Here is a 20,335-nt window from a genome sequence, read left to right on the forward strand (position 1 = left end):
TTTTTTCTTTCCTGTATTTCTCCTTTCTTTTTCTCTCATTTCTCTATCGTGTGTTTGCCTACATTTTTTTCCCCCTAGGACGTATCTCCACTAGTAAAGCATTTGTTCCTTTTTTTTTTGCAGTTCCTCCAACACATAATCTCTATAGTTCAAATGAAATTTACATACTTAAAGGGAAGGTAAACCCAAAGAACAATGTGGAGTGAGTGAAAGCAGCAACATTAGTAGAACACATCAGTGAAAGTTTGAGGAAAATCGGACAATCGATGCAAAAGTTATGAATTTTTAAAGTTTTGGTGTTGGAACCGCTGGATGAGGAGACTACTAGAGGATATGACGTATGAGTGGACAACAATACAAAGAAAATATAAAGGAAATTCAACAAAAATTCACTTTTCTAGAATTATGAAAGAGCAATGGACCAACCGCTTTCAGAAAGCAGGAAGAATAATTGCAACCCTTAACATATGTCAATATCAAGTTGATGGAATTTGTAATTTTCATGAAAAATGGATTTTTGCAGGATTTTCTTTATATTTTCTTGGTATTGTTGTCCACTCATACGTCATAACCTCTAGTAGTCTCCTCATCCAGCAGTTCCAACATCAAAACTTTAAAAATTCATAACTTTTGCATCGATTGTCCGATTTTCCTCAAACTTTCACTGATGTGTTCTACTAATGCTGCTGCTTTCACTCAATCCACATTGCTCTTGGGGTTTACCTTCCCTTTAAGATTGATTTTAAGTGTATTCTGCGATTTTTTTTTTGTATATCAAATATTCTTTCTCTTTGCTAGTCTTTAATTTCTTTCGTTACTATAGTTGTTAATATTTAATTGTTTGATGTTTAGATGTATACTACGATTTTTATTTGTAGAAAACGTACAGGGCATACATCCCTCAAACGTGCGCTAAACGTTCGCGAGAATGTCTCAAAAGGTACGCGAACAGTTCGCGATTACGTCGTAAAATGATCGGAAAAACTTCGCAGATTTCGCGTAACATACGCGAGACATTCTCCGAAGTTTCGGAGTCTGTTTGGGGTTTCACGAACATTTTGCGAACATCGCGCGTGTCTTGCGAAGGTCTTGCGCATATGACGAAGCTTTAAAGACACTTTCGAGAACAATTCACGAGCAAATCCCGACTAAGTGTGCGGAAAAGGTTCGCAAAAAATTTCAAACTTTTTTGAAATTATCGCCGAAGTAAAAACGACATTCGCGAACAATTGACGACGCTTCCGAACCCTCACGTTTGTTTGGCGATCTTTTGCAGACTAAAATGCGAATGCTGGATTTTGCCATTCGCGTCATTCGCAAATCGTTCGCGTGCTCCGTGAAATCCCACCCTTAGTGATTTCTCTATGTGGGTGTTACCTTGTGATTCATGTTTTTATGATCTGTAACGTATACAGCGTCATAGAGGATTTCAGCATTCTTGTCTTCCATGCTAGACTACAGGTAGTACCCTGTTATCAGTGACATAAAATAGAATTTCTATTATTAAACTAATCACTAGTACGTCAACACTATCCTCATAGGCACTAAATACATGTTCTCTTTTCTCTGTCTCGGCAGTTCGTAGAGGGCGTCAGGGGTACATGTATTACCAATGAAATTACTACAGAATGTACACACTCAGTTTTTGTTTCCTTGAATTGTGATAATCATAATGATACCATTACCAATGAAGGATAAGGATAAGGATATCTAATCCAAGACCTTTCGTGCCGGAAATGATCTTGTTGAAAGATTTTAATTTCTGCTTCATTTTTTTTCTATTCCAGAGAATCTTGATAAAAGATCGTCGTTCTATATCAAGATTAACAGCAAATGGTCTCTGAACGGGACAACCCCCTTTCATCTACTGTTTCAGTCGTGTCACAAGTTATTTTACATAGATGAATTTGCTGCCCATAAATATATATTCGTATATACAATGAAAGATGAAAGTGTCTTACAAGAATGGAATAGAGAGTTTGTATCCAGTTAACGCTGATCACTAGGACAAAGGATGTACACTAATAAGCACACGTACAGGTACAGGTTGGGCCTATGCATTGATAAACTGGAATCCATGCAACATTTTTATAAAGTCGCATGGGTCCACGTCATTCATTCTATTCTCATATCTTTTGTGTGTTTCAACTACATTTCAGAGGAACTTTTCTGGCAAAAAGTGACAGTGGTGTAAGTGACAGTGTCACCATTTAGCCTCTATCACTTTAAAGAATGTATTAAAAGTTTGACTCCTTAGAAGCTTGTCGTGGCTTTTTCTCTTTTGGAAAATATTCAACACCAGAGTTTGATGACGAGGTTTTTCGACTCTCTCGCTCTTCACGTCTGCGAGTGTACAGATCTCCAAGCGTGTAAAGGTGTGGATTGACTGCCGAGTTGATGGGGAGGATGAACACCACGCACCATGCATACAGCGCTGTCGGTATCACGAACGCGCCGGACTGCGCTAGAATGCCCATTATTATGATGGGCATCCAACAACAGAAATCTGTGCCGATAATCAGCGCCATGCGTGCGGCGAGACGAAGTTCCTGGTCCCGCTCGGGCGTGCGCTGAGCCTTCCGCGCAGACCTCCGGGCGTACACAAATATAGTGACGTAAATGAACAGAATTATCAGGAAACTAAGAAGATTGACTCCAATGAAGACAATGATACTGTAGTACATGTAATTTCCCACTGCCGCACTTGACACAACCGGCTGATTGTTCTCATTGGCAGTACTGTCAAAATTTTGAAAGGTGAATTCTACTTCTGTGCTACGAATCAGGGGAAGTCCGAGGCACACGTCAGAGTAGATATAAAAGCTGTCCCCGTTGGAAAGGACGTGAGTGACAATGGGAGGGATGAGGCTCATTATCACCGACACAATCCAAATAACAGCCGCAGAGATCTTCACCGACTTCTTAGTGAGGTGAAACCGGGAAAACGGAAAGACCACGCCCTGGAGTCGATCTAGACTGATAAGGGTGATCATCAGCACTGAGGCCTCGCTCGACAACACCGCGATGACTCCGACTACCTTACACAGCGGACCTTTACGCCAAATGTGGGCATGCACGAAGTAATTACTCCCGTACGCCGCGTCAGCGGACGCCAGAAAGATCATGTAGACGCCGGTGAGAAAGTCGGCGGCCGCCAGATTCATGATCATTATGGCTTGGATCAGGGCCTTCTCGCTGCGGCCGCCCTTTTCACGCAGACGCATCACCAAGACGAAGGCGTTACCGAGCAGGGCGCTGAAGCCTAGGATCCACATGAAGACGCTCAAGACCTGGTACTGGAGGAGACCTCCTGTGCAGGTTGAGAAGCGGGTCTCTGCGTAGTCGACGCAGTTCTCTAGATTCGTAACCCGACAGCAGAGACGGAAATCGCTTACGTATCTGTGGAATCCAAACAGACGAAAATGATGACAATTATAGATTAGGTAGAACCTATAAAAACGCATACAAACATCATGTAAATACCTGATTAGGTTGAACACGTACTCCTCACACCGAAGAGCGACGTACACCGACGTAGAATGTCTCACGGTTACCACTGTTAACATTTCCTTCTAATTATCAGGACTGGGGAAAAATTAAAACTGTCATTCAAATTCTTCATCTTCAAATAGTATTACTGCCCATTGATTACTGTCGTAGGTAAGTAAAGAAAAAGTAATAGTCGTAATAATCCAACAGGCAAAGTCATAGAGATGGCAGGGTATTTAGAAAATCTTACATAAGAAGGACGGGATGCTTTGCTTGTGAACCTTTACATTGATAAGGTCGTAACAGCTTTGATAAATATGTATGGTATACCCCATTCCTCATAGATTTGTACTCGTTTAAGCATTTAATAATGATATCTAGCTGCAAATAATTTTTAATGGCCTATTTTTTTTTTACTGAATCATTCAGACCTACATTGCCAGCATAAGGGCCCATGCAGCTCAGGTTGTTTGGGTTTGTTCCTTTCCTTTTTTTTTTACTGAGACTATTGCTTCATTTACAAGGAGATTATCATCCAGCCAAGAAATTAAATAGAAGTGAAGCTTTGAGGTGTTGTAATCTTTAATTAAATGAATACAGAGTAAGTTATGCTTACAGGTCTCGGAGTCCATCCAGTCCTTCGAAAATATCGACAGGAAGCTCGATCAGCTCAGCCTCTGTCAACACTCTTGGGAAAGATAATCAGATAATAAATATAATAAAGATAGTAATATTGGCTATATTTAGCAAAGTTTAAGACATAATTTATCATTCGCTTATGAAACGAAAACCCATTATATAGTGCTTTGAAATAGTTCCAAAATGTGAGTTAGGGATAGAAACAACCGCTGAAAAAATTTGAGTCCGTTTAATCGATATACAGCATTGTCAAATACATAAAATGTGAACAATAGCTATAATAGAAATGTTTCTAGACTACACCTTCTACTGTTAGGTTTATTGAGAAAAATATTGATATCTCCTTATATTTCAGGCTTTATTGCAAAAATTTATAAGGCAGGATATTTTGTTATAAAGAGACATACACATATGCGTCAAATGTGATATCCTGAACATCTTTCAAATAACTGCTCCCAAAGGTAAACTGGACCTTTAAGGTCATCAAAAATAGCTAAATGGAGCATTGATTCCTTTACTAAGTTACTTTCACGTTCGGTTTGTACCATGCAAAAAACAACTGACGTTCTTGATTCGGTAAGTAAGCATTTTCAATCCCTCCTATCAAAAATCATCTTTGCAAAATTGTTACCAATCACATAAGTGTGACACATCCATTCTTTTGTTTGGTTTTCACGAAACATTAGGTCGGATTTTGTGTGCAGGTCGATGAAAGACTTAAGTGGAAAGGGAACCATAACTGTATGTGACAAAAGTGGCATGCTAGTTGTATAGCATGCAGATAGTGCCATGTCTGATAATGGTCATTTTCAATATCCGCGGTCACATTGGCAAAAGTTTAACTTCGGAAAGTCTTTACGAAATTTAACTTCGGGAAGTCTTCGCGAAGTTTAACTTCGGGAAGTCTTTGCGAAGATTAACTTTGGGAAGTCTTCACGAAGTTTAACTTGGGGAAGTCTTTGCGCAGTTTAACTTAGGGAAGTCTTTACAGAGTTTAACTTCGGGAAGTCTTTTCGAAGAGTGCTCAACATTCTGTCCTCTAGTTACAGGCAACTGGGCGAACTGAAGTTACCGATACACTTTGTCCAAATCTTTGTAGCATTTGTCTGCCACATGATCTTGCAAGATGCAAGCTCTTGTAGGCCTACTACATTTTCGATACACAAGGATGAGAAGCAAACATTTGTAGTAATTTCGAACTGCATGCTTCTCGTCATAACTTACATTGCGTCGACTCGAATCAGGGAATAGAACGCTCCCGAGTCGATTCGGGAGATTTCGTTGCCTCCGAGGTCACTAGCGCATGAGGAGACAGTAGTTTACAAGTTAGAACCAAGAAATACTTGTGGGATTTTGTTGTAGAAATTATAGTATCATCATAAATTGACTAATCTTGATTATTGTTAATCTTTTCCAAATATCAATATGGGAGAAACATTGGTAGAATTTCACTATGATTTGCTAAAATTTCACAAATATAGACTTTTTCGTTTTAATACTTGGCAACTTGAGAGATGTACTGAGACTTAAAGCTTCTTGAACATGTTGCCAATCGAAGAATAATGGAATTACATTTAGCATTTTAGAGACTGTATTCCGCATCAAAAACAAAGAAATGCATCATAATAGACAATGATAAACAATGAAAGGTTCATGAATGAATTGAGTTCTTTACTATACGTTATAAAACACAGACAAGATGCATAGGAAAGCTGGAAAACGTTTCAGAATAAGAGTAGAAATATAGGAATATATCAAGACTTATACAATGCTGATACTTACAGTATTCTAAGGCTGATTAGTCCATCGAATGCGTCTGTTTCTATATACTCAATGTCATTACTTTGAAGGGTTCTGTAGATATGAATATATCAGGGAAGAAACGACATAGAAGGAAAAAAAAGACACAATTCTCAGATTATACATGTGAGAATAGAAGCTGATGGACAGCGTTTGAAAAACTTCGAAGGAGCGCTGTTAAACTAAATAATTTAACTTAACTAATAATGAATTATGCCAAGATACGGTCGGACTTTTTTTAATGTGAATGTGAATTGAGATGTAATATATCACTCGAAGACAATTGAAAATGGCAGGTTTATCTTATTGTCGGTAGATAGGACCCATTTTAATCGCATGTGTCACGCACGTTTTGGTTTGAATATCTTCCCTATTAAAATTCACGCGATCACCGTAGGAAAGCATGAGGGCAAGGGGCGCATTATACAAATCCTGAAAGCATTCGTGCTTGAAAACCATGCAAAAAGACGATTATCAATGCCTTTTCAGTATCAAAACATAACTGCATTGACTTGGCACTGGCGAGTACGAAGCACAGTGTGAACCGTGAATACACGCTTCACGGGAGGCCAACAGACACGACGGAATACAAAGACACGATTTCATGTTAATACATTCGAAACAAGCGAATGGTGGAAAACGGGCGAGAGAGTCGAATGAACGTCTAAAACGTCTCTATGAAAAATTAAAGAACATAAAAGATGATAACAACTGTCCTAAAAGAATTTACTTCATTCATCACTTGAATCATCTAAATCGGTGTGTGTGTGTGTGTGTGTTTTGAAGCTGATCTTCAGTATGGTCTTACCGATAAAGTAAGTTTTCCTCTGCTTATACTGCTAAATTCACGTCCGTAACATTTTGTTATTATACTCTTCATTATGATAAGAGGGCGAGAAGGCACAGAAGGAAGTGGAAAAACTGACGGACATATAAATAGACAAAAAATGCCCTATGACCCCACCATGAAAAGTTAAGATGACTCCTCATTCCGACCATTTAGTACTTTGTTCTACTTACAAAACTTCCAGGTTTATGAGATCTATGAAGGTGCCCGCCGCGAGTGAACGAATCCTGTTGAAGTTGAAATTCCTGTTGATGTGATATACATGTACGGGGCATGAATTTATAATGTTTTTAATCCTGTTTTAATGGAATCAAAATGTGGCACACTGTTCATTGTCTTTATTCATGATTGCAATTCATTATTCATCCTTTATTACTCATCAAAGAAATCATTCAAACATCCGTAAAACTATATGCAATGTGCTCCCACATGAAATCCGTCATTTTTTGTCGATTAAAGCTGAACTTTGGTATAAATGACAAACACTTGCGATCTATATATGAAAGTTGAACCTTTTCTGTCCATTTGAGCTTGATACTGGATCCCTTCAATAACACATTTCTGATATTCTATGGAGAGCGCAACACAAAAAAAAATCGATTCAGACGACAGCGAACTATCATACTACAAAACATGACGTCACAGGCAACTATTCCGTACACTGTCTATAATACTCAACTTGTTTTCCCTTAGTAAACTAGTTTGAAACTACGTGACATAAAACGAGGTCATGACAGCAACAACACATCAATATTTATTGATACCGCCATATTCATTTCTTACACTATAATTCGGAAAATAATGTCATGATGGCAAATTAGTGTAGAGAAAGATTTACACCTAGCCAATCGGTGACATGATTCGGTGTTTGTTTGTTTGTTTGTTTTGTATGTCATTAAACTGTTAATGATAAATGTGGTAAAGCACTGATATCAAAGTAGGTCTACTTTACATGATTTAAAGAAAGCCAAATTTATATTCGGATGGAACTGCATGAAGATAGAAAGGAATGGTACTTAATATCAAAATGAGATGAAGAAAGTCTATGTTCGCACTCTACATATACTGAAAACTTAAATCTGTTGCTGGACACACAAAAAAAATGCTACTTCGTCCTGCTGGACTGTCATGTAGGACTAGTTTTATGCTGTAGTCCAGTATGTGGCAAACTAATTTAAGTTTCCATTGACACTTGTTCTAGACAGCGATATAGTTAAGTAATATGATATAATCTTAATCGCTCCTTTAAGCGGTCTGGTTCCACATATTCATGACATTTAAGAATACAGCTAATTTCATCACCAGAAATTCGTTGGTGTAATAAATAATAACGAACATATTTGTTAGGGGTTTACAAGAGAGAGATGCAAAAATGATCAACTTACATGTAGGTCAGTGTTGACAGTCCCTCGAGCATCAGGCTTGTGATGTTAGACAGTGAACTCCCCCTTAAGATCCTTCAAAGAGAACATCAATAAAAGTACAGTAAGACAAACTCTCAACTTTTATATCAGTGATAATAATATGACAGTGGATAGAAAGAGCCATCCTACCCGTCCGACGAGACCGACACTCACGAGTCATACGGCCCACGAATTCGGCATTGAAAAGAGGGTCTATGAGTCATACAACCCACGAGTCATACAGCCCATGAGCTCGACACTAAGCAAATAAGGTTCATAAGTACGACAGTAGAGAAACAAGGCCCATGAGTCCGACACTGAGCAAAGAAATTGAAAAAAAAATAAAGAATTGGAGAATTCATCCATTTATAGTTGCAAAATTGTCTTTTCACCAACCTAATAATCATACATAAAATCGTGTGTTTATTTGCTTTATTCTTATTTACCAGCTTTAGGCACAAAAGCATACGTGTGTTTGCACGAAATCTGCATGATATGCAAGCAGATGACTTGTTAAATGCCTTTTGTTCATGTCGGTCGATTATGGTATGCACGGCAGGCTCCATTGTTTATTCAATCCAAAAGCATTCCGCGGTTTTACCGCTATTTCAATTTCTTTTTTAAGTTGGTGTCAAGTATTTATATCAGAATGTTTAGTCTCGCAACTACAAATTCAGCATAGTGGATGATGTCTCTGGTAACTACTGAAATCATAGTGATTTTTCCATGAATTGAATGCCAGTCCACAACATGCTGAAATTTACCTGGATGTATAGAGTTGAATTGGAAATAATAGCATGCTACACCAAACTTGGAGATCAACTTTTCAATTTCTTTAGGATATTCATAATCATAATTTCTTCATAATCATTACATTTCACAAGAGTCTGACGGAAAGAACATAAAAAATACTATGAAATTCAAAGTTATGTCATGACAGGCTTCAATGAGTCTATTCCTGCTTGATGGAAATGAAGAAATGATATCATGATGATTATAATTATTATCATTATGATCATCATTGTCATCATTATTATCATCATCATTATTATCATCATCATCATTTCCATTATTGTTAATATCATCATCTTCATTATCGCTTTTAAACGGCCACCATATACTATGAAATATCGATGTTATATCAAAACTGAAATTGCTCTGATTCTAGCGTTCCAGGATTCCCCAATATCCCAACTTTTTAAAGGGGATGGCTAGTACCTGATCAGTGGGAATCAGTTGGAATGCTTGTGGGATTCATCGAAGAGTACATCATATATATATATATATATATATTGTGTGAAAAATTATTTTTCTTCAGAATGGTCTCATATTCAAGTAATGTGCAGTTTAATCGCCCCATTACTGTACAGGCATGCTAACCTGGAAACATTAAACTGCACATTACTTGAATATGAGACCATTAAATTCTGAAGCAAATAATTTTCACACAACAATAGACATATAATGAATCCCACAAGAAGTGGAACAATCATCTCCCAGCATTCCCACTAACTCCCACTGATCGGTTACTAGCACTGGCGTAGCCAGGGGGGGGGGGGGGGGGGGCGATGGGGGCGGTCGCCCCCCCTAAGATTTGGACCGGGGATTTGGGAGGCGGAAAAAAAAATGCGTGTATACTGTATGCATGCACATGAAGCGGGTCTCCTTTGCAACCTTTCATCAAATAAGATATTTTTTTTTTTAATATTTCACTCAAAGTGTGCACCAGATCGTTGAATTTCAATTCAAAATATGCAAAATCTCTCGTGCTTGGGAGGGGGTATCCCCCTCCCAAACCCTCCCCCTCTGTGCCTCTTTCCCTAGCCAAGTACACTTTTTAGATTTACACAAAATTCTGAATAATTCTGAGTGCACAAGACATATCACTTATATTCCGAAAACTGATGGTTCCGTCATGTATCTTAAGGGGAATTTCCCCTTTTAATCGACCCTTTCCTCCCTCAGCCCCCCCCCCCCAAGAAAAAAAAAATCAGTTTTTTTTTTTTTGGTGATTTCTCAAATGTTGATTCCATCAAATATGCGTATACGAGATATCTCAATTTCAACCTTAAAAAGATAAAAGCTCCATCGGAAGGGAAGGGTGGAGATAACACTCGCCCACGCCTTCTCCCTGCTCGCCCCCCCCCCCCCCCCCCCGGCCATGCAAAGAAGTAGACTGTGGCTATACCCAGATCGCTTTATTTCAATTCTAAAAACGCAAAAGCTCCGCGAGCGGGAAGGGGAATCCCCCTTCCCCTAAGCTCTATACCTCACTAGACTTTATACATACGCACAGATGGTGCACATTCGGAATAAGAGCTAAATTCCGTGATTTTAATTCTTCGATGAAAAAGTATTGCACCAAAAATTTGCACCAGATCGCTGAATTTCAGGTCTGAAAACGTAAAATCACCTTCGTGTGGGAGGGGATATGCCCCTATCTACACCCTCGTGTGCATGCTTTTTCTGTTTGATTGCTGAACAGACAGCGTTCATGATATTCAGTGTAAGAATTAATACAAGAAGACTAGTGTATCTAAATTATACCATTTTATGGGCAAATTGTTCAATAATAATCTACACTAAAATATACTGCAACCTTAAACAAGTGGGACTGTTTCAACTCGTTAAAACACGCAAAAACATGCATCAAATTGCACCATTTGCAACATCAAAATGCAAAAAGTTCTCGCCGTGGGAGGGGGGACACCCCCCTCCCACACCCTCCCCTACCCCCTCGCTCGATCCGCTCGCTCGGGTTCAGTCGCGTTCATGATATTCAGTGAAGAGAATTAATACAACAAGTGTATCTAAATTATACCATTTTACAGGCAAATTGTTCAATAATAATCTACACTAAAATATACTGCTACCTTAAACAAGTGGGACTGTTTCACGTCGATGAAACACGCAAAAACATGCATCAAATTGCACCATTTGCAAAATCAAAATGCAAAAAGTTCTTACCGTGGGAGGGGGGACACCCCCCTCCCACACCCTCCCCTCCCCCTCGCTCGCTCCGCTCGCTCGGGTTCAGTGGCGTTCATAATATTCAGTGAAAAGAATTAATACAAGAAGTGTATTTGAATTATACCATTTTATAGGCAAATTGTTCAATAATAATCTACACTAAAATATACTGCTACCTTAAACAAGTGGGACTGTTTCACGTCGATAAAACGCGCAAAAACATGCATCAAATTGCACCATTTGCAACATCAAAATGCAAAAAGTTCTTACTGTGGGAGGGGGGACACCCCCCTCCCACACCCTCCCCTCCCCCCTCGCTCGCTCCGCTCGCTCGGGTTCAGTCACGTTCATGATATTCAGTGAAAAGAATTAATACAAGAAGTGTATCTAAATTATACCATTTTATAGGCAAATTGTTCAATAATAATCTACACTAAAATAAACTGCTACCTTAAACAAGTGGGAATATTTCACGTCGATAAAACGCGCCAAAAACATGCATCAAATTGCACCATTTGCAACATCAAAATGCAAAAAGTTCTTACTGTGGGAGGGGGACACCCCCTCCCACACCCTCCCCTACCCCCTCGCTCGCTCCGCTCGCTCGGGTTCAGTCTAGTTCATGATATTCAGTGAAAAGAATTAATACAACAAGTGTATCTAAATTATACCATTTTACAGGCAAATTGTTCAATAATAATCTACACTAAAATATACTGCAACCTTAAACAAGTGGGACTGTTTCAACTCGTTAAAACACGCAAAAACATGCATCAAATTGCACCATTTGCAACATCAAAATGCAAAAAGTTCTCGCCGTGGGAGGGGGGACACCCCCCTCCCACACCCTCCCCTACCCCCTCGCTCGATCCGCTCGCTCGGGTTCAGTCGCGTTCATGATATTCAGTGAAGAGAATTAATACAACAAGTGTATCTAAATTATACCATTTGACAGGCAAATTGTTCAATAATAATCTACACTAAAATATACTGCTACCTTAAACAAGTGGGACTGTTTCACGTCGATGAAACACGCAAAAACATGCATCAAATTGCACCATTTGCAAAATCAAAATGCAAAAAGTTCTTACCGTGGGAGGGGGGACACCCCCCTCCCACACCCTCCCCTCCCCCTCGCTCGCTCCGCTCGCTCGGGTTCAGTGGCGTTCATAATATTCAGTGAAAAGAATTAATACAAGAAGTGTATTTGAATTATACCATTTTATAGGCAAATTGTTCAATAATAATCTACACTAAAATATACTGCTACCTTAAACAAGTGGGACTGTTTCACGTCGATAAAACGCGCAAAAACATGCATCAAATTGCACCATTTGCAACATCAAAATGCAAAAAGTTCTTACTGTGGGAGGGGGGACACCCCCCTCCCACACCCTCCCCTCCCCCCTCGCTCGCTCCGCTCGCTCGGGTTCAGTCACGTTCATGATATTCAGTGAAAAGAATTAATACAAGAAGTGTATCTAAATTATACCATTTTATAGGCAAATTGTTCAATAATAATCTACACTAAAATAAACTGCTACCTTAAACAAGTGGGAATATTTCACGTCGATAAAACGCGCCAAAAACATGCATCAAATTGCACCATTTGCAACATCAAAATGCAAAAAGTTCTTACTGTGGGAGGGGGACACCCCCTCCCACACCCTCCCCTACCCCCTCGCTCGCTCCGCTCGCTCGGGTTCAGTCTAGTTCATGATATTCAGTGAAAAGAATTAATACAAGAAGTGTATCTAAATCATACCATTTTATAGGCAATTGTTCAATAATAATCTACATCAAAATAAACTGCTACCATAAACAAGTGGGACTGTTTCACGTCGATAAAACGCGCAAAAACATGCATCAAATTGCACCATTTACAACATCCAAATGCAAAAAGTTCTTACCGTGGGAGGGGGGACACCCCCCTCCCACACCCTCCCCCCCTCGCTCGCTCCGCTCGCTCGGGCTCGGTCGCTTCGCTCCCTCGCAGACTAACCGCCCCCCCTAAGATGAAATCCTGGCTACGCCGTTGGTTACTAGCCATCCCCTTCAAAGCTAGTAGGCCTATGCAAGGAAAGAGTAGAAGGGCACTCCGAGAAAGCAGACCTCCACCAAGCAGCCATGATTAAAATATCGCCATCTAGTACGCAGTATCTTCGACACAAAGATATTGGTATAATAGGACATCTACGCTTCAATATACTTTGGTGAGAATCTGATAATCCACTGTTCAGTTATTGGGAGATGAAGCTTACTTTATGTCCTTTATGACCCCTATGACCTATGAGCTGTAACGTCGTGTTCCCGAATTTGATTACATCTTTTTTGGTTCCTTATGAATACAGTCTGCACTTTTGTGAAAATCCACTTATCCGTACTCGGGTGATTAGGACTCATTTGTTGTTGTTGTTGTTGTTGTTGTTCATTTTCCATCTGTGAAGATGGCTGGATAGCCCATATTCAGCTACACTAAGCTGGTCTTCCATGGGGTCCAGTTGGATGTGGGGTAGGACCACTTCACCGGGTTAGACACCCTGCTCTTTGCGATGAATGAATGAAGCGGGATCTTTTACGTGCATGAGCTGTGACTCTCTCATACACGGGACCTCCATTTTATGTCCTATCCGAGGGACAGAGTGTTTTGCCTCTTGCTAGAGGGGACGGTATGTTTACACACAACATTGCTCAGTCCAGACTCGGGTTCGAACCCGGGCCGCGTGATCGTGAGGCAGACGCGCTACCGACTGAGCCAACTCACCGTACTCTATGTACTCTATGACCCCTATGACCTTTGATCTCAAGATCCTCAAATTTAATCGTTTCTTTCTTACGAGATTATGGAAACACCTTGCAATTTAGTGAAAATCTGATAATTTGCTCTTGAGTTATTAGGAGATTAAGCTTATTTCATATACTTCTGGTCCCCTATGACCTTTGACCTATGACCTCATGACCTTAGAAATTAAATTTGTTCTTTGTTACATCATTATAAACACACCTCGCAAGTTTGATGAAAATTCAATCATTTGTTCTAGGATTATTGGGATATTAAACTCATTTATGTCCCGTGACCCTTTTTATGAACTTGACCTTTGTCCGCATGACCCCAAAATTTAATCATTTCTCTCTTACTTCATTATCTACTCAAGTTTCATGTTTGATGAAATTTCATTATTTGTTTTAAAGCTATCTTGTCCACAGACAAACAAAGAGTAAGATAGACTGACGGATAAAGATATGGCATCGAAAACACAACTTTCGCCGGTCGTAGGTTTCACCTCCTGGCGGGGGTCATCAAAAAAGAAGAAAAAAAATCATCATCATCATCATCACCATCATCATAACGCATACTTACAACGCGAGAAGATACGAAGTCGGTTGGAAGGCACCGTCTTCAATGAACAAATCATACCGTTGTCTTACTGGCATTGGAGCTGAAACCACTCTGTCATAGAAAAAAAAAGAAAGACAACCAAGAAAAGTGTTGTCACGTCGATTCTTGTACGTCAGAGTTTGCTTGTTTGTTTGTTTACCATACGTTATATATAATTACTTTAGTGAGTAAATCATGTGCTTGGAGATGGGCTATAGGCAACATTAGGTGATTAAGCAACGCAACAGCGGGTCTCTGTAGATAACAAGGAAGACGAAAAAAAAATCGAGCCATGCTGGAGGAATGAACCTCGAATTTGAAGCTTATGGTTTGGCGACAGCATGCACGTGGTATGTACTTTGCTGATACTCACAGCGTGTCGAGATAAGGCGCGATCGCCAAGTCGATGACTACGGCTCCATTCACGAACGCCCTCGACGCATTTCGTCTGATTTCGCATCTCCCCCTAAACTCAATATAAGTACTGTAGTGGGACAAAAATATCGAACACATCGTCATAATCAAGGTATACAATAACAACAACCACAACAACAACAACAACGGCAAAAATGATGATGATGATAATAGTCATAATAATCATAATAATGGGAATAATGATTATACTACTACTAATAATAATAATAATGATAATGATGATAATAATAACAATGATGATAACTATCAAATGATTAATTCCTGACAGAGCTCAATCACAATAAGGATCCTTTTTATCAACAAGACAATCAGATAAACAAATAAAAGAAACAAATAGACCAGAGATGTTAACAAAGCATTGCAAGTATGAAGATGACGTCACGCTGTTGCTGACGTCATTATAATGCTTAGTCAATTTACATTACTGTATGCTATGCTAGAATGTGAAATCGTTATTATCGCTGTTATGACGAATGACGTCTACTAGTATAATATGTCAAGAGAGTGAAGTGAAATATCTATTCAATTTAAACGCTGGATGTAGTGCAATTAAATCGAACTGTGGCACGAAATTATCCCTGCACAATTATTCTCTTTAACTGAGAACTTTCTTTCCAAATTTAGATTTATGTCTTTCCTTGTCTTCAATTGTATATGCCATATGGCAGTTTAAACGTATCTTTACATATCTAAAGCATGGTTATTGACAAGTTAGTATAGTTTCTTTATTAGGCCTATATTAGGAAGCATAATGTAATCAGGTAGCACCCTTTTATTATTCTTGTTGCCACTGACATGGTGGTGGTAATGCAGGCAACATCCGGTTGCCTAGTAATGGTTCACCAGTGCGAGCCGTTTTTAGTTCGTTTTGATTTTTTGTCCACTACTGTCAATATGGTTTCCATGCATGCTAAGCTTATAAGATAAGATGTATATTCAGCATATTCCGGAGTGTTATCAAGTGTATATCCACTCCAATAAATGCATAGATGATGCGAAATTATCCTTCATTGACAGATTTCATTGAATAAAGTACAATTCTGGATAACGATAGAGTAAAAATGAACACTAAGCCTATGGTTTCTCCCGAAGGGGATAGCGTTTTGCATAGAACAGGATTGCTCTGAATGTAATACTACATTAGAGCAGGAAAACAGCACTGTTAATCATTATACGTCTATCGTGGTGGGGGTCAATGAAATGCTAGAGTATTTCGATGAAATGGAAATGAACTTACAACACCCTTGTTCCGGAAGACAAGACACTCACACCCTCTGGTGGAGGCGTTTGATTTTGGTTGCCGTCTTCTCCAGTGCAATAGATGCTCCCGATGTCACAAACGCAGCGGTTGGGACATTGTTCTACAACTGGGTGAAAACAACGAAATTATTTATTTTGTTTGCCGTTGTGCTGTTAGTGGTGCGTTAAAGTGGATTGGTTATGAACAGGAGACTGTGGACGTAAATTCAATTGGGGAATGCGGGCATCGCTCCACAGGTCTTTAAACCCACTACTTGTCGCTCTCTACCAAGACGCCAACGTGGGTGCTTTTTACCGCTGGAGAAATATCAAAGGGCATGCCATTTGAAAGAGCAATAATAAGCCAGTTCGGGGTTCCAGTTTGAGCATGAGCAGAAAAAGGTCATTTGTACCGAGAGACAGGTTGGTTTGTTATTTCACTTAGATAAGCATCTGTAATGCTATGATTATTCATGGATTCCCTATAAATGGTGCCTGCCAGTACATCCACCTGACAGTAAGCCTGGTATTTGGCAATGTTAACAGAAAAAGTTTGTTAATGATTCAAAACAGCACAATGAAATAGAAGCTTTCCAAAGTGTTGATTGACTAACCATTCTGGTCACTTCATCTACACAGGTTCATTCTTTGTTAGAATACAAGTTCCATAAATTGTTATGTTGGGCAAGCTGCTATATTATGTCACTTTGAACTGAGTGAAGTGCTTAACCAACTGAGAAAAATGAAAGGTCATTTGTACCCATGTGCACATGAGCATTCTCCGAACTGGCTTATACTATAAATTACAGCGGTTATCTTGTTTGGACAATACAATGATATTGTGACTTCCTCTCAGTTCCTCTCTTTTTTGGTTTCCGTATGTTTTTATCACCTTGACTCTCCCTCCTCTAGTTATAATCAGTCTTCTTATCACAAAAACTATCATCTCCTCTCTATTACGATTTCGTCATAAGTCAGGAACAGCATTTTTTTTTTTTTTGGGGGGGGGGACGAAAGCTTACGGCATTTACATTAAGTTTTACGTATATACACGTATATGTAAGTAAATATATGTATATATATATATACATATATATATACATATATATATATACATATATATATTTATACATATATATATATATATATATATATATATATATATATATAGAGAGAGAGAGAGAGAGAGAGAGGAGAGAGTCTTGATAAAGGGCAGGGCCCGAAAGCTCGAGAAGTAAAATCAAATTGTGAGGATTCAAAAGCTACGTCTATACCGTCTCTTCTTTACTCTCGATATATATATATATATATATATATATATATATATATATACATATATATTTATATATATATATATACATATATATTTATATATATATATACATATGTATGATGTATATACATATATATATATATATATATATATATTTATACATATACATATACCTGTATAAATATGTATACATATGTGTATATATATAAGCAAAAAAAAAAAAGGAAATAACAAGATGAATGATCCCGTACTACAAACTTCATTCGTAGATCCTCGCCTCATGGGGCATTTCTGGTTACTCTGGCAGGATGCAGTAGGTTGGTAGCAGGTGTTGTTGAAGGGACAAAGTGCGATGATGTTACCCGAGGATGTGGCAAAATTCGGGACAGCGCAGGGGTATTGGTCTGGAAGAGAAATATTGTACACAGATAAGACTTCCGACTCCCGCTCGGAGGACCCGAGTTCGAATCCCGCCCAGTGCTTACGTCCTTGTGTCACTCTCGACACGGGTATATAAATGAGTACCTTGCAACGCTAAGGTAATGATAATGGCAATGACCCTCTGGTAGAGCCATAGCAACACAGAAGAGACTACCCTGGATAAATAAGATTATTATTATTATCATCATTTTAATTATTATTATTATCTTTACACAGAAATCCCACGCTTGAATCATGGAGCTATAACACAACTCCACGCTTGAATCACTGGTGCAGTAATTTGAATCCTTTAAAAGCTTTCGCGTCATCATGTCTCCAATGTACCACATGCATCGATACATAATACATACATGGCATTATCCTGAGAACCTGTATTCCTTCATTCGATGGTGCGCGTTCAGGAAACAACAACGCGACAAAAATAGAAGCCCTGAATCTAAACTAGTGATTCACGAGTTTTCGATAGCAACATGAGTCTGACCTAAGCGAAATACAAAATATAGGTCAAGAATGCCACCTCGAAATGTTACCGTGTATAACGCTAATTGAGTATCATACAGTTAGAAATACATTAATTGCTTATACATTTTGCAGTCGGTAAAAAGAAAGAAACCAAGATGTACGATAGTAATGGTGTCTCATGTAAGCATATTATGCATAGTTCGCGGATGGTTCGTGATACAGATCTGTAGAAAAAAATGCACATGACTATTACCAAGGTTCCCCCCCCCCCCCCCCCTTCCCCCACCTTCCCTTTTTTTAACTTTGGCGCAAAGTATTCTAGATTTTGATTCATCAACTCCAAAAACATCGTCGTCAGTGAAAATGACGAATCTTAAAATTGCAAGGCTGTTCATTACAATAAGAGTATGAAAAGAAGTTAAAGAAAATATTAGCTATTCTCATCCAAAATAACATTTTTTGTTTTTTGTTTTGTTTTGTTTTGTTTTGTTTTGGTGTGAAAGGACGCCGGCGAAATACAAAATATTTTCATCCAAGAGTCACCATTGTACTTCATGAAAGAAGATGTTTCCCAATTCAGAATGATATTGATACTCAGTAGATATATGACACTGTTCTTTGCAGTGGTCTCTGTGTGCAGTCATGGACCTAGGTCCCCATGGTGCAGTTAATAGGGAGCTTTAGATTTTAGCTAGACGCGCGGACGTTCAAAGGGAAAAAAACATGATCTGAGCGTGCGCAGTATAATGACCCGCGCTACTGCGCACGCTCAGATCATGCTTTTTTCCCTTTGAACGTCCGCGCGTCTAAAATCTAAAGCTCCCTAATCACCTTCAGATGACGACATAAAGTCTTCACATATTATAGTGTTTGGTGTCACAAAGCCCAATCAGAGGAAACAACCGAATAAAGAAAGTGTTCCTCCGTCGGGGATTCGACAGTAATGAGGTCAACTAATTATACTCACAACAAAACAACTCATCGTCCCTTCTCGGGCAGTCTGGCGTCCCATCACAAACCCTGAACCGCTCGATCACCAGCGTCGAATTTAAACATGCGTATGGATCCATGACTTGTGGCGTTAGCCCGAGCGATGAAATGTTGGCGAAGACTATGATTTGAATAGAGCATGATATACAAAATCATATGACATTAGCCCTACTTAGTATATCATAATCATGTTTAATTGGGTCTCCGCCCTACATAAAAAATCGTAATTTTATCATCATTCTTTTTATTGAGTACATTGTTTACAACATAATGCTCGTATCCTAATAATTCAACGTAACTATAGAAGTCAATGAGAGGACGTGACGATAGACTCTGTTTGGACGACGACATGAGCTGAAAGATCTCAATAGAGGGGTGGCTGAGGTAAACTTGATCCCTAAGCTCAAACCAGGGAGGTGTTAGAAAAGGAGAGACAACTCTTCGTAATTCATGCAAAAACATGTTTGGGTTCAAAGCGTTACAATGGGATGTCTAGCATTCCACTATACACGCTTTGAAGTCATGCTCTGCACCGCTTTTGTTGCAAGGCGAAGTTTGGAGACGAAGAACGCATTTCACCTATCGTTGAATTACAAGCTTTATTTCACTGTGAAATGTTAAATGAAATACTCGAATTGATTAAGAGTAGTTAAGGAAAGAATTCAATATTATAAACATGCAATTCTAGTATCTTTGTAATGCGCAAATCGAAATGAAATGAAAATTAGGCCTTCTTAAAAACCTAAGTTTTCTATAATGCGCACATTTCCGCAGGTTAGTTTTCTATCCTTTAATCTGGGATATTTTGATCTATCAAATAAAGTACTCCGCTAAAGCGTGCTCCAGCGTGCTTTTAAACTATTTGCTGTTAAAGTTGTCAGTTTTACACTGCATTTTGATTCGCTGCTCCAATTCAAGGTACACAAATTCATTGTTGCCATCACATTGAAAGAGAGAGAGCGAAATGC

General features: G+C 39.0%; 1 protein-coding gene across 1 annotated transcript in view; it reads right to left on the reverse strand.

Annotated features, from left to right (window-relative positions):
• Positions 1–2,237: 2,237 nt before the first annotated feature.
• LOC139741513 (uncharacterized) overlaps positions 2,238–20,335 on the reverse strand; it is a 35,727-nt gene continuing 17,629 nt past the window's right edge. Inside the window, exons 5-13 of the mRNA XM_071652095.1 lie at positions 19,345–19,488; positions 17,733–17,878; positions 16,232–16,323; positions 14,901–15,011; positions 8,161–8,232; positions 5,911–5,982; positions 5,353–5,424; positions 4,106–4,177; positions 2,238–3,399 (exon numbers count right to left, since the gene is read on the reverse strand). Coding sequence (XP_071508196.1) covers positions 2,238–3,399; positions 4,106–4,177; positions 5,353–5,424; positions 5,911–5,982; positions 8,161–8,232; positions 14,901–15,011; positions 16,232–16,323; positions 17,733–17,878; positions 19,345–19,488 — 1,943 coding nt within the window. The remainder of the gene's footprint in view (positions 3,400–4,105; positions 4,178–5,352; positions 5,425–5,910; positions 5,983–8,160; positions 8,233–14,900; positions 15,012–16,231; positions 16,324–17,732; positions 17,879–19,344; positions 19,489–20,335) is intronic.

This window comes from Diadema antillarum, unplaced genomic scaffold (assembly GCF_040938485.1).
Source record: "Diadema antillarum isolate AM-2024a unplaced genomic scaffold, OU_Dant_1.0 seq00000932_RagTag, whole genome shotgun sequence".
In the NCBI taxonomy this organism is placed as follows: domain Eukaryota; kingdom Metazoa; phylum Echinodermata; class Echinoidea; order Diadematoida; family Diadematidae; genus Diadema; species Diadema antillarum.